At 34.0% G+C, this 23,111-nt stretch overlaps 1 protein-coding gene across 1 annotated transcript; it reads right to left on the reverse strand.

The window, feature by feature from the left end:
* Positions 1 to 1,939: 1,939 nt before the first annotated feature.
* On the reverse strand, positions 1,940 to 22,889 carry LOC148947434 (WD repeat-containing protein 46). Its single transcript, XM_089095842.1, has 3 exons — positions 21,934 to 22,889; positions 18,149 to 18,601; positions 1,940 to 2,247 (listed from the first exon to the last, which is right to left on the reverse strand). The coding sequence occupies exons 1-3, from the start codon at positions 22,883 to 22,885 to the stop codon at positions 1,958 to 1,960; spliced, it is 1,695 nt and encodes a 564-aa protein (XP_088951968.1). The 5' UTR covers positions 22,886 to 22,889; the 3' UTR covers positions 1,940 to 1,957.
* Between the last annotated feature and the right edge of the window lie 222 nt (positions 22,890 to 23,111).

Raw genomic sequence — 23,111 nt, forward strand, 5'->3', positions numbered from 1 at the left:
GATTTACTTCTGTTTATAAAGTGAACATTTATTAACTGTTTCTTTTTTTTAATCCTATCATATGCTCACTTGCACAAAGGTGGAAGAGGGGGGGGGGTCTCGAGGAGCAATAATTTTACAATGAATCCACGCTACCAAACGAAACCTAGAGATGATGACGAGCAGAAATGTTTTTGACATTTATACTTCCTTATAAAATGTTGATCGTTCAGCTCTTTCAAGGGGATTTTCATTTTTTGAGCAATGATAAACTTTAGCTTAAAAGCCGTGAGCTCCCCTCGTGGGCGGGAGCTCTTCTCACATTTAGGGTTACTCTCAATGTATTTACAATCGAATAAAAACATCAAAACATGTAATTTCAAGTGAAAGTAGAGCAACGTTAAAGCTTAAAACCAACAGGTCAGAGACAAGATTTGGCCACTTTCTCGCTCTCCCCACCATCCCGCGATATCAACGTCAAAAAATTTGAATATTTTTCAGCTTTACCAGTGCGCATCCAGCATAGTAAATTTGGATAAAATGGATAACATCTCTGAATTGTCCAACAAAGCTACGAGGAATCATGGCTCCTAACTTGCCAGTTCGGCAAAAGAATTTGGTGACAATACTTCTAGTCAACCAGAAGAAGCCAAAAAAATCAAAAATTGAAGTGATACAAGATTTAAGAGGAGCAGATGATACTACCAATTTATTTGAGACCCAAACTATACCCATCACTAGCGGACAAAATAAAATTCCAGTGGAAGAAGACGACACTGAATTATCTAAAAATCTCGACAAAGCGAGTGCTAAAGTATTTTGTATCAACTCTCGTTTGCTACTCATTTGAGAGTTCTACTCATACTGGGAAAAGCCCTTACAGGTGCAGCATATCTGCGAAACAATTTTCTATAAAAAAAAGTAGTTTATCGAACCATTTGACAGTTCATACTGGAGAAAAGCCTTATTTCTGTAAGATATATGCCAAATAATTTTCTCAAATTTCTAATTTAAATACCCATTAAAGGATTCATATTGGAGGAAGGCCCAGAGCATTTCCTACTTATGCCACAAATTTACAGTTTAAGCCTAAATAGGGCCAAAATTTCTAGAAAAAGATATTTCTGAGATAGCCAATCAGTTTAGAAATATTAAAAAGTTAATCTAATACTCTCCCAGTTTCAGAGGACATACTGCCATGAGGTGGGGCATTTGTCCCTAAAATGGAGAATCAGAACACAAATGGAGAATCAAAGGACGATCTCAAAATCGAGTTTGAGAGCAACAAGGGAGTGTTCCTTGTGTTTTACATAAAGGTGTTATAGATTGCGGTCTGCATGCCATCCATTCAGAAAATATGCATTAAGATCGCTTAAAAAGCCGTATTTGGTATACTAGTAATATAGATCTGTGATACAATCTATTTATTAATATAAAGGAAATTTTACTGAAGAAAAACCTCAGTTTGACATTAAAAAAATTTAGGAGCCATATTGTTTTTGTTAATATTATTTACTTTAAGGATCATAGACTTTGACTGAATCCTCATGTTTGAAATAGAACAATCTTGTACAACCAATAGAACAAAAGAACAACCACAAATACGACTTCCCGAATCTTACTGGGGTATTACGAATTAATGTTTTTTTTTTAATTATTGCTCTATAAATAAAAAAATATTAAAAATTTATAACTACAATAAAATTTATAAATAGTTTTTTAAACGATATTAATAAAATTTAAAATATCTATAATAAATTTAAATAAAAAAAATTTTAAATTAAAAATTCCGAATTTTACTTAAATGTATAATAGAAGGCTGTCTGCTTGCCGTCCATAAGGAAAAGATGCACTGGGATCGCTTAAAAACCTCCATTTGGTGCGTCAGTAACATAAGGTCTTTGACATTACCTGAATAAAAAGAAACATGCTAGAGGAATTATTTCAATTTAGTACTAAATCGACTTATGAACCAGATTTATTTCGTTTGCTTTTTGAATCTACTTAAAGGATCATAAACTTTGACCACATCCTCCGTTTCTTGGCTTCCTAAAACCTCCTGCATAACCTTCAGTTTCTCTTCAGCCGTTTCTTTAACAAAACGACGCCGAGTCTCATCTGTCAACTGCCGCTTCACATGAAACTGCTTTGCCGATCCAAGACCTTTGTTCTTTTTCAGTTCAATTTTTGGGGGTTTCACAAATAAAACTTTAGTTCTGGCCTGAATTTTTTCCTCCAAAGTCATTTCATCCACTTGACCTAGTTGACCTGAAAAAACGAAGAATCGGCATTAGCTATATGTTATCAAGATATATTTTGCTTGTGGGTGGTTACAAGCCTATTTAAAATGGGATAAACACGACTTCCATAAGACGTTTTTGGGGTTAACAGGGGCAAAAAAAAAACAAAAAAACAGACAACAACGTACCAAAACATATGGGGCAAAGTAGTATTTTCCTTTAAGGTTAGTTGTTTTTGGGAATAAAATGAAATTAGATAAAATTTATTCACAACGCATTAAACTTACAATAAATACTATATACTGTAATATACTTTACTATATTACTATACTATACTACATATATTATGTACACTATATATACTATATTATAATAATGGCACTAATCCCCGCAAATGACCTTGGCCTTTAAAGAAGGAGGAGGACGATCTCCCTCTTTAAAGTTGGAGAAAGAGGATTCAATTAAACACTGACTCAGAAAGAGAGAAAAAGGCGCGTATAAGATAACTCAATAACATAAATATATAAATGATTAAGTAGAATAAAACTAAATTGAAAGACAATGTTAATGATTCTTTGAACAGGCTAAATGAGTGACACATTCGAGTAGATTCAGGCATCATATTCCATACAAAATGACTCGGGGCTACATTTATTCAAAAGAATATATAACAATATTGAAAAGAAAATCATACTAGGAGATACTTTCTAATTGAATTTAATGTGCAAAATACAGTTCGTGAACTGGGAGCTAAATTGTCTTATTATTCAAAAATTCATCCCAAGAAAAATGGGATCAGACTTTGAACGCTCCATATTTCAATTAATAACATAATAACAGCTTGGCTTGTTATTCAAGCCAAGCTATATATATATATGTATATATATATATATATATATATATATATATATATATATATATATATATATATATATATATATATATATATATATATATATATATATATATATATAATGTAAAACAAGAAATATTTCTTAGAACGTATTTACTGAGATGTCGCAACTAGGATAGACTTCTTCACAACTCGCCGAAGTTTTTCACTATCTTATTTTAAATAATTCTTACACCCTCTAATTTTAACCACTTATTCTTTTATTTATTACTTACGAAGGTGGAAAGATACTCTACGCTTATGAATTAGCCCAAATCATATCCGATCATAGCACCAGCATAGTGGTGACAATAAATTCTAATATTTCCGGAAATTCCACCACAGTAAAATATGCTACCAAAATTGTCGTGGCGAGAAATTCAGCAGCATTTAGTACAACATAAATATAGTTATTCTCCATGAGGTGATATCATCTAATTGATTTACCAGTATTTACGTATCCTCTTCGATATTTAGTCTTCGACAATTCGCAAGACAAATGTTCGGATAGTATACAAAAATAAATCGCCAAAAAAGTAATATAAATGGGAGAAGAAAAGGAAACTGAGGAAAAATCGAATTTATGTGTTTCAGGTGTTAACACGTGACGTTTTCCTGGAATAGAGGAAGGGGACCATTTCTCAGGATTGAGATGTCAATGTTTACTGGAAACCGGCAAGCCGTTTTGCATCTTAACCTCGACGCCATATAAAATTATAAGGTCAAAAGACTTTCAATTTCCCAAAAGCTCATTTGTACATTTCAAAAATAATTCCATTAAGAGTTACGTCCCTGAAAGACCTTAGTCTAGGGACGTATGTACGGGGAAAGAAGTAGTATCGGTCCACCCCCAAATAAAAAAACAACAAATTCCGGGTCACTTCTTGTTCAAATTATTAAAACAAATTTGTTCTGATTATAACTCCCCACCCCATCCAAAAATCGCATGAGCACGTGCCGATCTTGGGTATACACACAATCCTTTCCTCGGAGGACAGCAAATTTTGCCAGAACAATGAAGAAAAAGTTGAGGGGGGGGGGGTAAGTAAGGCTAATAAAATTTCAATTTGGATGAATCCTTTTATCAAACAGTAAAAACGGCCACAAAATCTCTGGATATTTCGGTCACATATTCAGTGACCGTCTTCAGCAGATAAACTAAAATAATACAAATAAAAAATCGACATTTATACAAAAAAAACTTACTTCCGGGTGATACATAGTTTCTGGTTCAATGGCTAGATTTGTCTGGGAGGGTTCATTATCAGGGTTCATTCAAAGTCTTTAGTTGTAAATTTAGTTGTAATTTTTTTCTCCTTTAATAATTTTAAGGAAGGTGGCATAGTCTTTTTCTTCTTCCAATTGCAAAAGAAAATGTCAAGAGATTTTGAAACTGTTTCCACTGTCTAATAAAAGGATTTACCACCCTTATTGATTTTTTATTTATTAGTTATAGAAAGGCAGTGTGGTCTTTGAAAATCCCTACCTAATAAAAGTAAGAAAAGAAGAAAGAATCGGAAGGACAAACTGAATTTAAACATTATCTGAAACTGTTCAGAAATAAAGGAAAGGGGAAAACTCGTGATGAACAAGATGAAAATTTCCTACTTAGTGGAAGGAATAAAAACTTTGATGTGTTTATAGCTCGCCGAGAAACCAAAACAAGTTAACTCCGCAATGAAAATTTCAGAAAAACATTGTAAATTAAATATGCTAGATGGAAAATATTGGTAAACATTATACTTCTTATCGAGACAAATTCCAACAACCACAACCAACCACACATTCAAACCACCCAGGGGTTTCTCAGACATCATAAGTCGATGTATCCTTATCGATGTATCCAACATCGATGAGAAGGTATGTAATCCTATTGCCATAGTCGAAGTATATTTAGAATTTTCTGAAAGTGAATTGTTAGATTTCTAAAACTCATCTAGTTGATTTTAATTTATATTGTTTCAAGAACAGAAAAGGTGTTTTTATGCACCTCTGTATGTAGGTAGGATTGAGCCAAAAAGTGTATTTTATTGGGAGTGTAGGTTTTTTTTTTGCTTTGCAAATACCAAACATAAAAACTATTAGGCGTGGCAGGGAGTGAGGTATAGAGGACTGCCATGCAAACCCCCTTCAAATCATACATTCTGTAAATAATGCTATCAGTGCATCATCGTCCGATATCAACTTAATTTTATCATCTGGGCTCAAACCCCCCTCTGTTGACCTAGACACTTTAATTGCATGATGGGAAGTATTTACTTCGTGATTGAAAAAAAAAACTGGTTCATTGCTTCTAGCTCAGAGTATCCCCAGTAGGTAGGTACGAAGGGGGGGGGGGCACAGGGCTCCCGAAATTCTAAATTTTCCAGAAGTTCTGAGCACTTTTCATTAAAATTTGAAACATTATAAATAATTTTTTAGACCACACTGTCTTTCCATTTACAGAAATTAATAAATGAAAACATAGAGAGAAAAACTGGTATAATATTTAAACAAAGCAGTGACCAAAACAGAAACAAAGCTTTAAATAATAAAGATCCCTGCATGTCCGGGAGCCTTTGACAACGGGAACAAAAATAAGTAACGCTAAAATAAACACAACATGAAAAAAAAAGAAAAAAGAAAGAAAACTCACATATTAGTAATATCCAAATATCGCTGCTAATAGCCTAATTAAGCAACACAGAAATGACAAACAGATTGTCTCTGCTATAACAAATCTTATCGTCATTTTTGTCTTGCTTAGGTTGTGAGTGTTACTTACTTCTTTTTTGTTTTCTTTATATCTTGTGTTTAATTTAACTTTACTCATTTTTTTCCCGTTGATAAAGGCTCCCGAACGTGGAGTTGGAATATTCGGATCTTTATTATTTAAAAGTTTGTTGTTTTTTTCTGTTTCCTTCCACTGTTTTATTTAAATGTCATACCCGTTTTTATCTCTATTTTCATTTATTATCTTCTGATTTTATTATTCCCCCGCCCCCTGAATAAAAGTTCTTGCGTAAGTACCTGACTCCTGGTACGAGGAGTCATGTCCTATACAAGGATCAGGAGCTCGATTGGAAATGAGTTGGTCTAACTAATTAGAGTACAGAGTCTTTTCACTTTAGTAAATGATAAAGAAAAGAAGAAATGATCAAACTTTATGGGTTGAAAATCAAACTGACCTATGTTTAGAAAATAAAATCTTCAAGGGTCAGACCTTCAAAAAATCTAAAACCCGTCTACAGGTATGGCATTAATCATGTATATGTGGCTATGGATATTGGCTACTAGAAGGAGAAGTAGAAGTGGTCTTGGTACGAAGTCTTTCAAGTACGATTAGTGCGCCTAAAGTACTGTTAGGATAAAAAATCAAAGGATTTACTTTTTTGTAGAAAATGATAAATTTTTTTTTCATTTTTATCTTAAAATGTGCTAAAAACCAGAGAATAATATTTTTTCTGCTCTGGAAAAAAATTTAATATTTTTAAAACCAAATATGAGAGCGTTTGGTAGCCATAAAGTAAAGGAGAACATTCTGTGTCATGACCGCCCTACGCTTTCATTAAGAGTGTTGTCAGAAAAGCGTTTCTTTTTAATTTTTATTGTGGGCCTTTAGAATACAACCAGGCACCGCATCCAGTTTATTCTGGGGACAGAGGGACCCAAAAAAAAAAGTGAATTATAGGAAATATAGCGGAAATTTGAGAAAAACTGTAAAAATCGTGACAATTCTAGGAGGAAGGGGAGGGGCAAACCAACAAAAAGTACATTTTTAGTTTTTGAGAATAAAATTATTTTCATATCCCATCGTGAAATTGTTATCAAAAACATCTTTTAAGTGAGCATCAATCAATGAGAGACGATGGGAACTGCTAAATAGAAGAACCTGCTTTCGGAATTCAAGCCTTTACTCGCAGCATTGCCAATAGAATAATTCTCACGCTTAAATAACAATCTAAAAAGAGGGAATTGACCTAGCTCGGCATACAGCTGAGTAAACAATATTAAAAGGGTTATATGAGCCAAAATTGTTAATCAAAGCTATTTCCGTGGAATTAGAAATATTTCGTAATCATTTCTACAAGTTATAACAAACGTAATAGAAATCCAATATCAGTATGGATTAAACTCTTATTTTCCAAATGTATTGAGTGAATTCTACGCAATATTGCCTTCAAACCATCCTATTTAGAAGACGAAATATATATAACATAGATATCCAACAGAGCAATTATTTGATAACCGATAGATTTGATGCCTTTGCTCTTCTATCTTCAGTTTCTTCCAGAAATGGATTCATGAATGTAGCCTGTTAAAAGCAAGGTTATTCAGAACATTTGCTCTTTAGAAAAGAAATTCAAGAGAATTAAATACAACTTTTGTTTTCTTTATATCTTGTGTTTAATTTAACTTTACTCATTTTTCCCCGTTGAAAGGCTCCCGAACGTGGAGTTGGAATATTAAAAGGAGAATTAAAATTAAATACATTTTCCTGTGATTACCCTCATGTGTCTGTGATTTCTCTGTGATTACCCTCATGAATTAGTCGCTTGAATAAATTGATCGTTCAATAAATTAGGGCGACACTGTCTTCAAACGTACGTCACCATCATTATTGTGCTTTATGTTTTGTGTATTTGTTTGTTTTTTGTTGTTTTTTTTTCACAAAACTAAATTGTCCTTTTATTTTTATTAATTAAAAAACTTTTTCCACAAAATAAGTTTTTCAAAAAAGTAAAGAACTCCATTAAACCAAAAATAAAAAAAATAGAATAAAATAATCTAGCAAGCATACAACTGCCACAAATCAGTATTAACAAATAAATGAAAACCAAACCCACAGAAATTAAAATAAATAACAGAGTCAAACTCAAAACGAGCAGAAATTAATATGAGTACGGTTATAAACCCCTATGCTTTCTAAAAGCCAGAATATAATCTGCACTTTAATTAAAAAAAAAAAAAAATCAAATAAATTTACTGAAAAACATGTACACCAAGCAAAAAGCCCTGTCCAATGTTAAGCTAAAATAATAGAGCTGGTTGAAGCTGAAAAAAATTAGAAAACTCAGCTTGAAAAAATTTAAGCAAGATAATTAACAATAATTGATAATAATTAATAAAATAATCGATATAATTGATAATAAATTGATAATATAATTGATAATATAATTGGCAAGATAATAATTGACTGAAGTTCAGATTCATTTCTCCCAGGAGTACCAAGGGTACTGTCGTCAGCGAATGCCAGGTCTGAGTTTTATCTCTTTGTTCTTTTTATTTGTCTGACTTTCTTTTTGCCGACTCAGATTTACATTTGCTGGTGTTTGGTAATTTTCAGCACCGTTGCAATTGTCTGAAAGGTTTTTCCGTGGAAGAAAATTTCTCCAGGACGGAATTTCCAACGGAAGATTTTCTCCATGGGGGAATTTCTGCGAGAGCAACTTTCCACAAAGGGGGGGGGATTCTGGGGAAAATTTTCAACGAAAAAAGGGATTTTCGATGATTTGAAAAGCGACCAGAAATTAAAGTCTTTTTCAAATTAAATTTAGCTAAGGAGAATTTTTGGGGGCCGGCATTTCCCCCCCCCCCCCAGGCGATTATCCCTCTCCGTGAAAAATAAGGCTTTAAAAATTTGAGAATTTTATTTGAGTTTAATTTTTTTTGAATTTCTGTCGGGGGAAGGAGTTTCAGTACTTGTGTATTATTACACAAGTTATTGGGGTATTTTCCGCGGGGGGGGTATTTTCTGGGGGGGGGGCTAAACGCCTAGCACCAGAATTTTTCAGGGGGAATCGTCCGCAAGAATTTTCCAGAGGAATTTTTGGTGAGGATGGAATGACCCGGGGGATTTTTGTGGGGGTATTTTACACGGGAGGAATTTTCCATGGGGGACAGAATTTTCCACGGTGGAGGAGCCGCATTTCCTGACATTAATTTAAAAACGACTAGAAAAAAACAAACAAAATTAATTCGGTATATAAATTATTCAGTATATGAGGGGCGTTGTCCTCCTCAATACGTTACTCTTCACGCTAAAGTTTGACTTGTCCCAATTCTTTTAGAACGACTCCTGAAACACAAGGGTCGTTAAATTGGAATAAGAAGCTTTTTCAAAAGCACTAAAAAACTTTAGTGCAAAGAGCAAGGGGTCGAGGAGGGAACAACCCCCCGCCCTCATTTACGGCATAATAGCAGTTCATTTTGAGTATCAATGTTGCTCCTTCCTTCCAGTTGAAAAAATCTAGTTTTTTTTAATCTATAAAAGGTTTGCCATTTTATCGATAAGCTAAAGTTTTTTTTTTATGACTGACTACTAAAACTATTTTATGAGGGGAGCGCACGCATGGGGTTGACAATAGTACAAGCTTCCATAGATCCAATAGTACAAGTCGAAATTCTATAGAGGGATTAAAATCTTTGAAATATGTTCTCTCTAATTGTATTAGAGAAGGAGAATTAATCTAAATGGAACTTTTGAACAAAAAGGAGGTGAATTCTCTGGTTCTTTTAGGTAAATCTGACCTGAATGAAGAACAAAAGGAAGTTTTAGTAGCAATGTTAGGTCACAGAGATAAAGGCTATTGAGCCTTTGCGGTCATGAGGCTAATGTTTTGCCTGTTATTTTATTTTTGAATTTATCTTATTCTTGGTGAACTAAAACGCAATTTTTACCTTTATATCTTATTTTAGTAGCTGCGTTACGGGGTGTATGCCTCAAAGGCTGCATTTTAATGCCTAAATATCCTGACTCTGATTGAGGCTTCAGATATATATAGAATGAATTTAGGGAAGGAGTTAGAAATTGATTTCTACTTCCTCTTGATTTTCCGGAATTTGATTCTCCGGAATATGTCTGAATGTATGAATATGTTTGGTCCGGAATATATTTTTGTAACGTACTTGGTGGCCCAAGACTGTTGAAACCATCGGGTCTGGGATTATTGGACCGTGTTTTCTGTTGGATTTCCTTTGAAGAATCAGTAGATGGGTCTTCAGGGTTAACATATCTTTCGGGCCGTTACAACTAAAAGTGTACGGTAAGAAAAAGTTATGTATCAATAACTTATTGCAGAGTATCCCCTCTTGTAGGCTGTCCGAGAGTGCCGCGTTTCTCGTTATATGTTGTATTGTATTGTAAAACGACGATATTAGTCGAGGTAGCTTGCCATATTTAGTGGATGTACTTGAAGACCATAGGTGCCATATTTAATTGCATACTTAGAGATTGTAGTCGTTCGATCGATATTCCAGTTCGTCTTTAGGGTCCATTGTTTTGGCAACTAATATTTAGTGCCCAATGCATGTACAACAACAAAAACACGAAAATAGACGTCCCTGCCAAGGTGGGCTCCATGGCTCAAAAAATAGGGAAAGAGGAAAGCAAAGAAATCAAGGAAGATAATAAAAGAGCAGCCCGATGTCACTAATTAGTATTAACTGTCTCGCATCAAGTGATACGGGACCCACACAACAGTTCCTTTGGTGTTCTCATCGAAGCAACTCTATTAGGGACAGTGACGCGTCGTCTTGGTTTTTATATTTTGTCTACTGGCCGTAGTCTCGTTTTGTTTGTTTCTTCATTGAGTTTTATCTCTTAGTTCTTTCTCATGACTGGCCAGTTCGGCTTAAGATCTTTCAAATAAAAAGAATATATTATAGGGATTTTTGTAAATTCCCCCATTGTAAAATTTTCCCAGGATATTTGACCCCCGAAAAATTATCCTTGTGGAATCCCCATGTAAAAAATTCCTTCCGCCGAGAAATGTCTATGATTCCGAATAACAATGCAGTACCAAAACAGTGGGCAAATTTCATAACTTGCCTTTCATTTCATAATTTCATCACCAAAGGCTGCGGGGGGTCAAGTTATCCCCAAAGGCATACTTATTGTATTTTTCAACTATGCTGAACAAAATGATAATGTCGAAATTTTGATGGTATGACATTGGGGATAAGAGGGGCATGAAAGGAATGCTAGTTGCCCTCTAATCTTTTTGGTCACTTAGAAAGGGCAACAGAACATTTAATTTCTGTTTGGACGAGCCCTCTTCCGGTATTCTAGGACCATTAGTTAGATACGATCATCCCTGGATAAAAAATAATAAAAACAAATAAGCGCGCAACACTGATCTATCTGCTGGTAAAAAAAAAAGATACAAAATTCCACATTTTTGATAATAGGAGCTTGAAACATCTACAGTTTACTTGAAACATCTACTAATCTACAGTAGTATTCTCAGATACGCTGACTCTGATAATGCGATTAATTAAGATTCCTTGAATTTTTGGGGGGCATTTCCCCATTTTCAAAAATCAGGTAAATTTCCTCAGGCTCGTAGTTTTTGATGGCTCAATACTAACCTAAACTTAATGAATATTACATACTTGGAATCCACAGAAAAAAAAACAATTCTTTTTATGCATCTATTGATATTAAAATTCACTCAGTCCTTACCGTTCGTTACCACGAACTGTTTAATAATAGCTCGTGTTGATTGGTTCTGCCTGCATGTGATGTATAGATATGCCGAAACACAACGCCATTATTACGCAAATTTCACAAAGCTTTTTCCTTCCTACCAATACAATGTTGATTTTTAGAATTGTCTTGTCCCCCTCCCACATAAAGTTTTCTTAAGCTCCTAGAGGGTCGCGTCCCACACTTTGAGAATCTCTGCTCTAGTTCATTGGTAAAAATAATTCTTTAAAATTATGCTTAATAATGACCCAGACTTTATGTGAGAACAGAGAGCAGCATAAAATCAAACCCTTAAAAAAGGAAACTCTAGTTTAACTTCAAACATTTTTAACTGGATATCCTTGGATAGAAACAATCCCAGCTTAGTAACCCATGATAATTCATGAGTATAAAAGAGCCCTCAGAGGGAGTTCCTTATACCTCCCTCTTACTGTTGCTTCTATTTTAGGTCATTTTAGGTCAATTATAGGTCATTTTAGAATACCGGTAGCATCTTCAATAAGGCAAACAAAATGGGAAACTTCCAAGACTAGAAATTAAAGCTCCTTAGAATAACACCGTAGATACCTTCCAGCGAGTCTCTTTTTGTTTATGACTTTAGCTTTGTGACTATTTCTCTAATTAATTTCTCTAATTAAACTTAGTTCTGTTGTGCTGCTGACGGCAGTAGTTTTGAAATTTACCCTTGTTCAGCTGTTTATTTTTTATGCATTTTAGTTCTTCTGAGCATTGCATTAAGAGGAAAAAGGATAAATATTATACTACTAACAACTCAACGCATCAACAAGCCACCCGAGGCCAACACAGCTACGCAAACTCCTCCTCCATCCCATCTGTTCAAAGCATCCCTCTTTACACCCTCCCAGGAGGATTCTATTTCCCTTAAATATTTCTTTATGACATCCTCACACCCCAACCGCGGATGAGCTGCTTTCCGTTTAGCCCTTGAAGGTTGGCAAAAAAAGACAATCTTCGACAATCTGTATCCTTCATCCGCAGGACGAGCCCAAGCCATCTCAACCTTTCTCCCATTATAGCCCCAGAAAGCGGGGTAACCCCGCATTTTTCGTACAGCCTACTGTTTGAAACATGGTAAGTCATCCAAGTACCCGGAACAATTTCTCTGAAAAAGATCTTTCAATCAAAATATTATATTATAATCAAATTTTAGACTTGAGGAGAAGGGGGAGTAATTCATCTCCCTTCCTCCTTCCACCGCTACCTTTATTAGGATGTGATTATTTTTGCATTTTCAAAACAGCTAAATGTCTGTTTAGGCTTGAAAAAAGCATTGTCTTAAAAGTACGCATCCAATAGCTATTTTACAATAGCTAATTTACAGTTTTTTTGTGATTCTTTATCAATGCTGAAAATATACTTCAATAATTTGCAAAATATCAAGGCTTATAAGGCATGTATAGATGTTTTTTTGATACATGTCGCAACGAGTTTGGTACTACTGTTTTTTCGTGGCTTCTTAGTCCCTACAGAAGCCATGGCGAGTGTTATTCCATTGCTTGGGCAGCATGTCGGAGATAAAGAACTTGATGGGAGTGGTTCCTTCTAAACGTCACAGGTTTTCCCTTATACCTTAAAGTTTACTCCCTATACCCTTACTCCCTTTACCGAGGTCCTGGATTCATTCAAAATCCCATAGTTACAATGACATTGTCAATGAAAATTTAAATATCTCACACTAAATCCTACTACGTCGTTTTAAACGACAATCCCAGATTAATCAACAGATTAATTAGGTTAATTAGAAAACCGTATATTAGGAGGAGGGAGAATTCCTAAAGTGGAACACTGGCCAAAACTGCGTTTCAGTCCACCAAGAGTGGCGGGTCATATTTAATATCCGAACTTCAGCTTATCGTTCAATGAGGTTAAGTTTAAATCAAAGAACGAAAGTACTTCAAAACTGGAGAAGTAATTCTTGAAAACAATGGCTCTACGGCAAGTAGGAAGAAGAACAAATAAATGGATATTTATATACAAAAAGGCATCCTCGGCGTTAAAAACGGGAAAAAATTTAAACTGTACCAATTTTAAAAAAGCAACGAATATAAAATCAAAATGGAATAAAAAGAAAAAATCTGATCAATATACACAATAATTACCTCTGGGTTTTTTTACATTGAAATTTTATTAGTGTGTATTGATTTGATTTTCTTTGTGTTCTCTTTTATTTTAGCTTTTTCCTATTTTTAAATAGTTACGGCCCAAATTCTTTCCTTTTTTTTCCTCTAAATAAATCTTGGAATTAACGTTCTTTAATTTAATGTTTCTATGTTTCGGTTTTAAGTCAAGTCGAAAAACGTATTACATTCCTGGAGGTGTTGTCACTTGGTCAAAAAAAGCTAAATAAGAAAGAAACAAAATTCACTCGTGGACAAAGTCCGAAACAAACACGGACATTACACAGCTACGCAGGCTTCTCCTTCATTCCAAGCTATTTAAAGACACCCCATCACCCACCAAATTTGGGGAGGACCCGCTTTTCGTTTGGCCGGACAATCTTTCATTCTTCACCCTTTGAAAATCATAATCCCTCTGTAAAACGTCGACCTTGTGAATCTAGGGAGCTTTGTGCAATTACCCTCCTGTTTAAGTTAAGATTATACGACAAATCTTTAAAGTTATGCTTAGTATTGGCTCAGACTTATAAATAGAACAGCGAACAACATAAAATCGAACTCTCAAAAAAGAAAGCTCTAGATTTTATGCTGATCTTCAGATTTGCGCAGTGATGGTCATCATAGCCATAGCTACTAATCTCAAAGAGATTCCAAGTCCAGTCTCGTTTGACCTAGCCAAATCTCGTCTAGTTTCAATTAATCTAAATCAATATATGTTTATAAATTAATACATTTAATATAATATATTCGTCTAAATTAATATATTTTGCTGGACTTCAAAATCCTTTCAACTTGACATCATTGGACAGAAAACAGACCTGTTTTGTAACCCAAGATAATTCAAGAGTATAAAAGGCCTTACAGAGGTGCAGTCATACCAAAAACCTTTCCTAGCTCGCCTTACATATTTAAATCGTATTTTAACTTTTTAAAACGTCTAACTCTCTCCTGTATGTAAACTTATATTTATGGACAGATCTATCCAAAGGGAGGGAGATCTGTCCCCATTTTTCTCCATTCTCAAAAAAAATGTTTGGTCCTCTTAGACCAGTTAACGATCCTTGAAAGCTTCAAGCTATTTGGGGAAAGAATTGGACCATCTTCAGGCCACATATTTGGGGAAACCGTACCCCAACTAAAATAAGATTTTTGGCCAGTTTTCTGGCCCCACTCTTAGATAAACCAAATCTTCGTTAATTTCCTTTTTCTTCTGTATTGGAATTTCTATGGATAAAGAACATAAGTACACAAGTTTCAATTCTATCAGGAAAAAAATCCACCCTTTTTGGGACCCTTATCTTTAAACTAAAATTTTTCTTCCATGTTAGGGTTCCCTTGGCCTAGGGACTTACAGTTTTAGTTTACATTTGCATTTTCGGGGGGCCAGTGCCCCCAAATAAATTTCTTGCATAATAGGTGCCTCTCGGCCCAAAATCGTGCGGCTGTAAGTTTGAAACTGACCAGAAACAAAAAGCTTTTGGCATGTCCTTTTCCGAGTGCCGTAACACCATCCCCATCCCAACAAAATATGTGCTCCTCTTCGCCCTAAGGAAAACCCGCGAATGTTTCGAGTGAATCAGACACCAAGGTCAAATATGCCCCCTTTTTCCACAATAAACTTGGAGGGGGCTGTGCCACACCTAGCATGTTTGTTATATCTTTATAGACAGTTTTGAACAAAATGGTCATCTCTTAATTTGATCTGATATCATGGGGGTTACACATGGGCCAGATTAGCAAAAAGGCACAGGATGGGGGCTGGTTGCCCTGTTATCATTTTCGGGACTTAAGAAGGGCACTAGAACTTTCAGTCTCCAACTGAATCAGTACTCTTTAATTTCTGCCATCACCCCTTCCATACAAAATGAGCAGGAAAAAAGAATAAAACACAAAATAAAAGAGGTACAAAAAACTTCAAAAAACAAAAAATAAAATTGTTTATATTCATTTTTGTTGGACAAAAATTTGGGAGAGGGGGGAGAAGTTCACCCCCCCCCCCCGTGGATACGGCCTTCGGGCCAATTCCGAGAACGGTAGGCGGTAAAAATTTAGAATTGTGACTTCTGATAAGGAGACATGTTAAGAAAACAATTCTTACTTTAAAATATGTATAATGATCCTAGTTAACATGTTATCCAAGGGGAGAACCTTTATCATCAAGTCTTTTCTCTTTTTTCCTTCTTTTTCCAACTTAAAAGAAAAAAATTTCAATTTTCTCCACGCTAAAACACAATGCATAAATCTTTTGAAATTGCTGCTATAAATTGCCAAATAAATTGTTCTTATGGATAGCGTTCATTCCGGCCGAGTTAAACGGACTCGGTCGAGACCTTCGGCCTCGACCGAGTCCGTTGATTTTGAATTGAAGTTAGGTTGTATTAATATTTTGTATTTTCGCCACTGCTTTATCTATCATTAAAAAAAACGGAATTAACAATGACCGGGATGAACGCTATCTATAAGAACAATTTATTTGGCAATTTATAGCGGCAATTTCAAAAGATTTACGCATTGCGTTTTAGCGTGGAGAAAATGGAATTTTTTCTTTTAAGTTGGAAAAAGAAGGAAAAAAGAGGAAAGACTTGATGATAAAGGTTCTCCCCTTGGATAATATGTTAACTAGGATCATTATACATATTTTAAAGTAAGAATTGTTTTCTTAACATGTCTCCTTATCAGAAGTCACAATTCTAAATTTATACCCGGTAGGCACCAGTTTCAGACCTACTTGAGGGTGATAATCCCTTTTATTTGAGATTAAAATAAGGTAGGCCTAATCGGCAACTCCTTATCTTACTAAATGATATCCTTTCTAGAGAATTGTCTATTGTATGGTCTAGTAATATAAAATAAAAGTTCAAAATAGGGACAAAATCCTTTTTAATAGACAGTGTATAATAAATTTCACAAAAAATACCAGATATTTCGGTCACATATACAGTGACCGTCATCAGTAGTAAAACTAAACTAAAACAATTTAGAACAAAAGTTTATATACTAAATCAAATAAAACTACATATTGTTTAAATCTCTAATTCTTTTCAAAGCAAAGGCGGAAGCTAGCCTCTTTGACCTTCTTGGATTCGGTTCATTAGCGTTCAATGATATAACATTTGGACAAAGGTCAACTACATTGGGTGAATTGAACTTTACTCTGTCAGATTTTAATAAATTATCATAGATAGAGTTCATTGCTTGAATATTCAATATTATATTGAATTAATATTATATAAGAAATATTCTTGAATAATTCATGAAATTTTTGCTTTAAACCCCGATCCCTAGAAATCAAAGAGACATTCTCGAACAAAATAAAATGTTCTGGAAAATTAAAAATATGTTCTGAAAGGGCTGAAGTAAAATCTTCAGACTTTGAATCTTGCTTTAAAGCCGAAGAAATAGAATTTTTATGCTGTAATAATCTCATTTCCAAACTCTGGTTAGTACGTCCCACATATGAGCTTCCGCAAGTACATGGGATCTGATAAACCCCACTCTGTTGCCCCATTGAAGTTAGATCCTTCCCAGAATTTAGAAAACTACTCAAAGTATTATTACTCTTTAAAGCTACCCTTAGACCATTGTTTTGTAAAATTCTTTTAAGTTTTTCACCTAGCCCGGGTACATATGGTAAGAAACAAAAAACATCCTTCTCCCGAGTTGTCTCCAAGACTTCCTTAGAAGTCTCTAGAAATCATTTTCTTCTTCTTGAAAAAGTCTGGTTAATTAACCATTCTGGATACATATTGCTTATTAGTATTTTCCTTAGAAAAGACAACTCCTCCTCAACAAATTTTGGAGAGCAAATACTAAAGATCCAATCAATCAAAGAAATAATCAAACCAATTTCTACTTGGCGAGCGTGGCCGGAACTATAAGACAAAAATCTATTGTTATTTGTCGGTTTTCTGTAAATTTTAAAATCCAGACTATTTTGATTTTTCAAAATAAGAACATAAAGAAAAGGAAGTTTCCCATTCTCTTCCAATCCAACAATAAACTTTAAATCCCCCCCCCCCCAAAAAAAAACAATTAAGATGTTCCAAAAATCCTTTTAATTCTTCCTCCCCATAATCTGGTATTTTTGGTGAAATTTATTATGCACTGTCTATTAAAAAGGATTTTATCCATATTTTTTATCCTTGGCAAAGACCTTCCGTCTTTGCCAAGTATAATTAACTGAGTATAATTAACCTAGTTTAAACGGAGCAAACGAATGGAAATATCTGGATCGAGAAGAAGGCCAAACCATGGGAGGGGCATTTCGACCTCCTCCCCTTTCATCCTTGCCAATTGTCTATTACCAAATAATGGTATGCACATTTAAAAGAAAACAAATTCCAATAGTTCACCTCCCCCCACCCTGAAAACTCAAGGTATAATTCTGCGACAATATTGAAGTAGCCGTAATTGAATAAATAAACGAATATACCTGGATCAAGCGTAATTAGTTCAGGTTGTATCTTTTCTAGCAGTTGCTTCACTTCCACCTCCCTCCTCTGAGATTGAGTCTGGAATGGATTGGCTTCAAAGGCATCAGGATTTGGCTCACCCGCCCCAGGCACCAGCATACTGGTAAACCCTCTTCTATGTCCAACGCCTAACACATCTTCATATGGACAGAATTCAAGGTTCTCAATATCTGATGGTAATTTGTGTCTCAGGTAAACGCCATCTACTGCTTTTGTACAAGGATCTTTATAGATGTCGACGATATCGCCTGTGCTAATAGCTAAGAGATTTCGATGGCTGAAGGCTAGGTTACTAGCAGCACAATTTAAACGGTAGGATTGTAAACATTTAAAATTACGGATATCCCAAATTTTCATAGATTTGTCAACTGCAGCGGTGGTCATATATAGTCCACGTTGGTCTATCGTTAAAGCTAAAAAAAAAGGATAAAACAACAAATAATTAGAGCAAAAAAAGCTGTTGGCTTCTCCTCCAAACCAAAAATACCTCCAAAACAAATAAACGAAACAAAAATAACAGCAGAAACAGTAGGATCATTCCACAGTATGAAGCCAAATTTTTAGCCTGTATTTTTAAGCCTATAATTTTTAGCTAAAAATATGGAGCCCACAAAATGGATCAACCTATCGAAATATTCTTCTTTATTATTTTCAAAATTTCTTTCTAAACTTGTCTCTCTTCAGGATAAACTGCTTTCAGATCAATATATTGGAAAGACCCCCCCCCCTCTACGTATATGCATTAGATTATTTGCCTATTTCTTAAAAGTATCTTAAAATAGATAAACACTTTAAAAAATTAGACTATAAAAAAAGTGCTAATTAAAATTAAGTTTTTTTAGACACAGTTTTTCCACGAAAAAAAAGAGCAAATTTTGGAATTAAAGTATAAAACAGCTTATAAATATACGAAATTCAAAACGAGCAACAATTAACACGAGACCGAGAACGAACAGAAATTACAATGAATGACAGAGTTAACTCAAACACAAAAAAATGTCACAAATAAGGCTAGTCTTAGCACCTTCTCCAAACCTCTGAAAATCTATTGTAGTGTCATTAGCACTTTACTAAAAACAGAATATTAATTTTGAAAGATTTTCTTTCCTTTTCAGAGTGTTAAAAAAAACATTTTGTTGAATGCCTACATATCCCAAATTTTTATGGTAGGGGGCCTTCAGACCAATCTAGAGGAGATTTAATCTTCCCACTTGGCACATGCCAGGGGAGGCAGAATGTCTCTTCGTCGTAAAAAGAAATTGTCACAGGATCCATAAAAGGAAAGAAAAATCAATCAATTATTCTCAAACAGATACTTGGTTGATCTTTTTGGAAAAAAAATATACTAGAAGAAGTAGCTACTTATACAAATATTTAATTTTTAATGAAATTTATTGAAATTTCTTATTTCAATAAATTTTAATGAAATTTATTGAAATATTCTTAATTAATAATTTAATGAAATTTCTTCATTCGTTCCCTAAATAGGCCTTTACAAACAACTTGCAATCTTCAAAACTAAATATTTGAACATGTAGTCAAATTTAATAGCTATACTTCAACAGAAGCCCTGCACAAAATTATGACCAATAATTCTCCAAAATCGATAGCGGAAAAGGCCTACAGTACCCCTATCTCATTCACCGGAACACCCATATCTTAAGGGTCCCTTTTCCCCATGGATAAACATAGTGACACAGAATGCACTTCTTTGTACCATCAACAAATCTTCATACATTCATAAATGAGCGGGGGTCCTTTCCTTATCTTATTTCAAAGGGCCCCTTTCCCTAACAGTAAAAATAGCACTTTTTTGTATTTGAAAACTGAAACTCATTTATTGCTTTTTTTAAACTTTTTTTAAACTCCTCTTCTGCTATTAAAACTCCTCTTCTGCTTTTTTTAAACTTTTTTTAAACTCCTCTTATGATATTAAAACTCCTCTACTGCTTTTTTTAAACTTTTTTTAAACTCCTCTTCTGCTATTAAAACTCCTCTTCTGCTTTTTTTAAACTTTTTTTAAACTCCTCTTCTGCTATTAAAACTCCTCTTCTGCTTTTTTTAAACTTTTTTTAAACTCCTCTTCTGCTATTAACAATTCAGAAAACAAAGTCAAGGTCAAACCAGGACCAACTCCTTGGTCGAAGAAAAAATTTGAAAAAAAGAAGAAAAATAGAGAAAGAAAAAAAAAGAAAAAAATTGAAAAAAATAGAAAAATACAAAAAGAAAATAGAAAAAATTAAAAAAAGTACACTTTCTCCTGGAAAGTTGTATAGTGACATTTTGCTTTTGTTTTGTTTTTTTCTCTCTCATTATAGTGCTCTATCATTTTTTTTTGTATGAAGACGGGTTTTCAATAAATAATAATAATTTTAATAATTTGTGGAAATCACTGTATTTATTTAATGATTTTTGTTAAACCGTATATCTGATTATCTTAAACCTATAAACATACATCTTTATGTCCTAGATGTGCCCTTTTAGAGGTTGGGATTCAACCCCCTAAAGACGAGGAAGAGTGGAAATCATAAATTATTTTTATAATATAAAAATAAATTATATCACAGTTGCCAGATCAGGACACTGGGTCCCATCCAAATTAAAATAGAATTTAAATCTAGGATCATAATTTAGGCTAAATATCACTTTAACTCATATCATCAAAAAAACTTTTTCCATAAATAAGTTTTTCAAAAAAAAGTTAAGAACCCAATTAAAGCAAAAATGAGCAAAAATAGAATCAAATAATCTACCAAGTGTAAAACTACCACAAATCAGCACTGATAAATAAATGAAACCCAAAACAATGATGTAACATGAGTAGGGCTCAAAATATATACCTTCAAAGGCCAGAAAATAATTTGCACCTTATGGAAAAAAAACATATAAATGTGCAAAAACATATAACATATAAAAACATATAAAAGTTTAATATACATATGCTGATATTTATTCCTTAAAATGGTGATAATATTTATTTATTAAAGTTATAAAAGCGAAAACATCTAATTTTTTTCCGATGCAATTTATGATCTGGCCTTTGAAGGGATAGGGGGTTTGAGCCCTATTCATGTTAATTTCTGTTCGTTTTGAGTTTGACTCGGTTATTTATTATAATTCCTGTTCGTTTATGGTTTCATTTATTTATCGATGCTGATTTGTGGTAGTTTCACGCTTGGTAGCTTATTTCATTTTGGTTTAATATAGTCCTTTACTTTTTTTGAAAAACTTATTTGTGGAAAAAGTTTTTTTAATTAATTTCTGTTCGTTTTATATGGACAAAGTCTTTTCAGGGAAATATTTAGTTAAGATCTTTTTCTTTAAGATTTTTTTTTTGGCCTACTATTTGTATTCTGGAGAAAATTTGTCAATAATTTTTAACAAGATACACCCTATTAAAAATCTGGATACAAATAGTAGCGTTAAATTTAGCTTTATACCTCCTTTAGTTGACCTGAAAAATGAAACTAAATACCATTTATGCTCTTTGACAGCTTGGATACACTTAAACCCTTTTAATTTAGTTACATTTCAAGAGCAAAAGTAGGAATAGAAAAAAGAAAAAAATGAAAAAATTGAGAAAAGTACACTTTCTCCTGGAAAGGACCAATAAACTATTTTTTTCTGAACAAAATGAAATTCAAAGCCAAAAAATCCCTTGGCCCCGTGGACCCTAATCTACGGGAAAAATTTTGTTTAGGGGCATGATCTCCTTTTAAAAATGGGGCACAAATTCAAATCTTACCTCTAATTGGTGTTCCATGACACAGCATTTTTGCAACAGGTTCTTTCATATTTGGGGTCCACATTGATACGAAGCCCTTAGAATGTCCTGCACAGAGTATAGCATTGTAGGGGTTTTGGCATAGCTTATCAATTCGTCCCATTTTAGAGAAAAACTGCGCTACCATTTTGCCTAGTGACACATCCAACCAGCTAAGGAAACCATTTTCACTAGCGGTTGCTAGTAGGAAGTGATAGGGGAGAAACTCCATTTTTAAAACCCTGTAAAGTCCTTTCAGACAATGTAATTCAATGCCTCTATTATCATAAATATATGTCCAGTCTTTCTGTGCAGCTGCAAACATTGTTTCATTGTGAAGCCAAGTTATATCGTGGACTGACTCAAGTGTATTCATTTCACACTGTAAATGTTTAGTTGCGAAATCAAGGGATGCAATATGCCCTAACCTTCCTCCAAGTAGTAGATGGCGACCATTCCTCAGGAACTTCACTCTATAAGGACCAAGTTCCAACTGAAGGTTGAATTGTTTTGCCGCGCTAGTTATATCAACTGCCTCTTTAATTTGAGTTTGGGTGACCTCAGCTGTGTCTTCAAGCTCATTCTCTGGTTCTATGAAACCTGATTGTTCAGGCAAAAGCAGTTCCGATCTGGCAGCAATTTCATGAGATAATTTATAAAGTTCTTCTTTTTGTTTTATTTGCTTCTTATTCTTTGGTAGTTTAATCCTTTTCAAGTTTACACTTCCTCCTTTTCTTTCATGCCTTTTCAGCTTATCTTTTGAAATTGGCGCTGAGCCAGGAAACGGATCATTCTCATTTTTCTTTTGCTTCAAAAACTTTTTATTTTTCCACTTCTTTCGGCTTTCTTTGTGTATGATTGCAGCCTTTTTAATATCCTGGATAGTGGATAAATCATGTACAATAGGCGGTTTCTCAGTGAAATAACGACTCATATCCTAAAAAATTAAAATAATAAATAAACTATTTAGAAACACAACAAATATGAAAAAGGACACCTTCTAAGGCTCCAGCTACTTTCACACAGCACACTTAATTTTCTGTGTTAAGTAGTTAAGTTGCATTACATTAAGTAGCCTATAACTTTTCACAATAAAACAAGTCCTTTTGTACTAGGCTAAGGCAAAAATCCATAAAATCCCCACATTCATTATCTAAAAT

This window comes from Artemia sp. Qi Xiang Cuo, chromosome 10, assembly GCF_049724085.1.
Source record: "Artemia sp. Qi Xiang Cuo chromosome 10, ASM4972408v1, whole genome shotgun sequence".
Taxonomy (NCBI): domain Eukaryota; kingdom Metazoa; phylum Arthropoda; class Branchiopoda; order Anostraca; family Artemiidae; genus Artemia; species Artemia sp. Qi Xiang Cuo.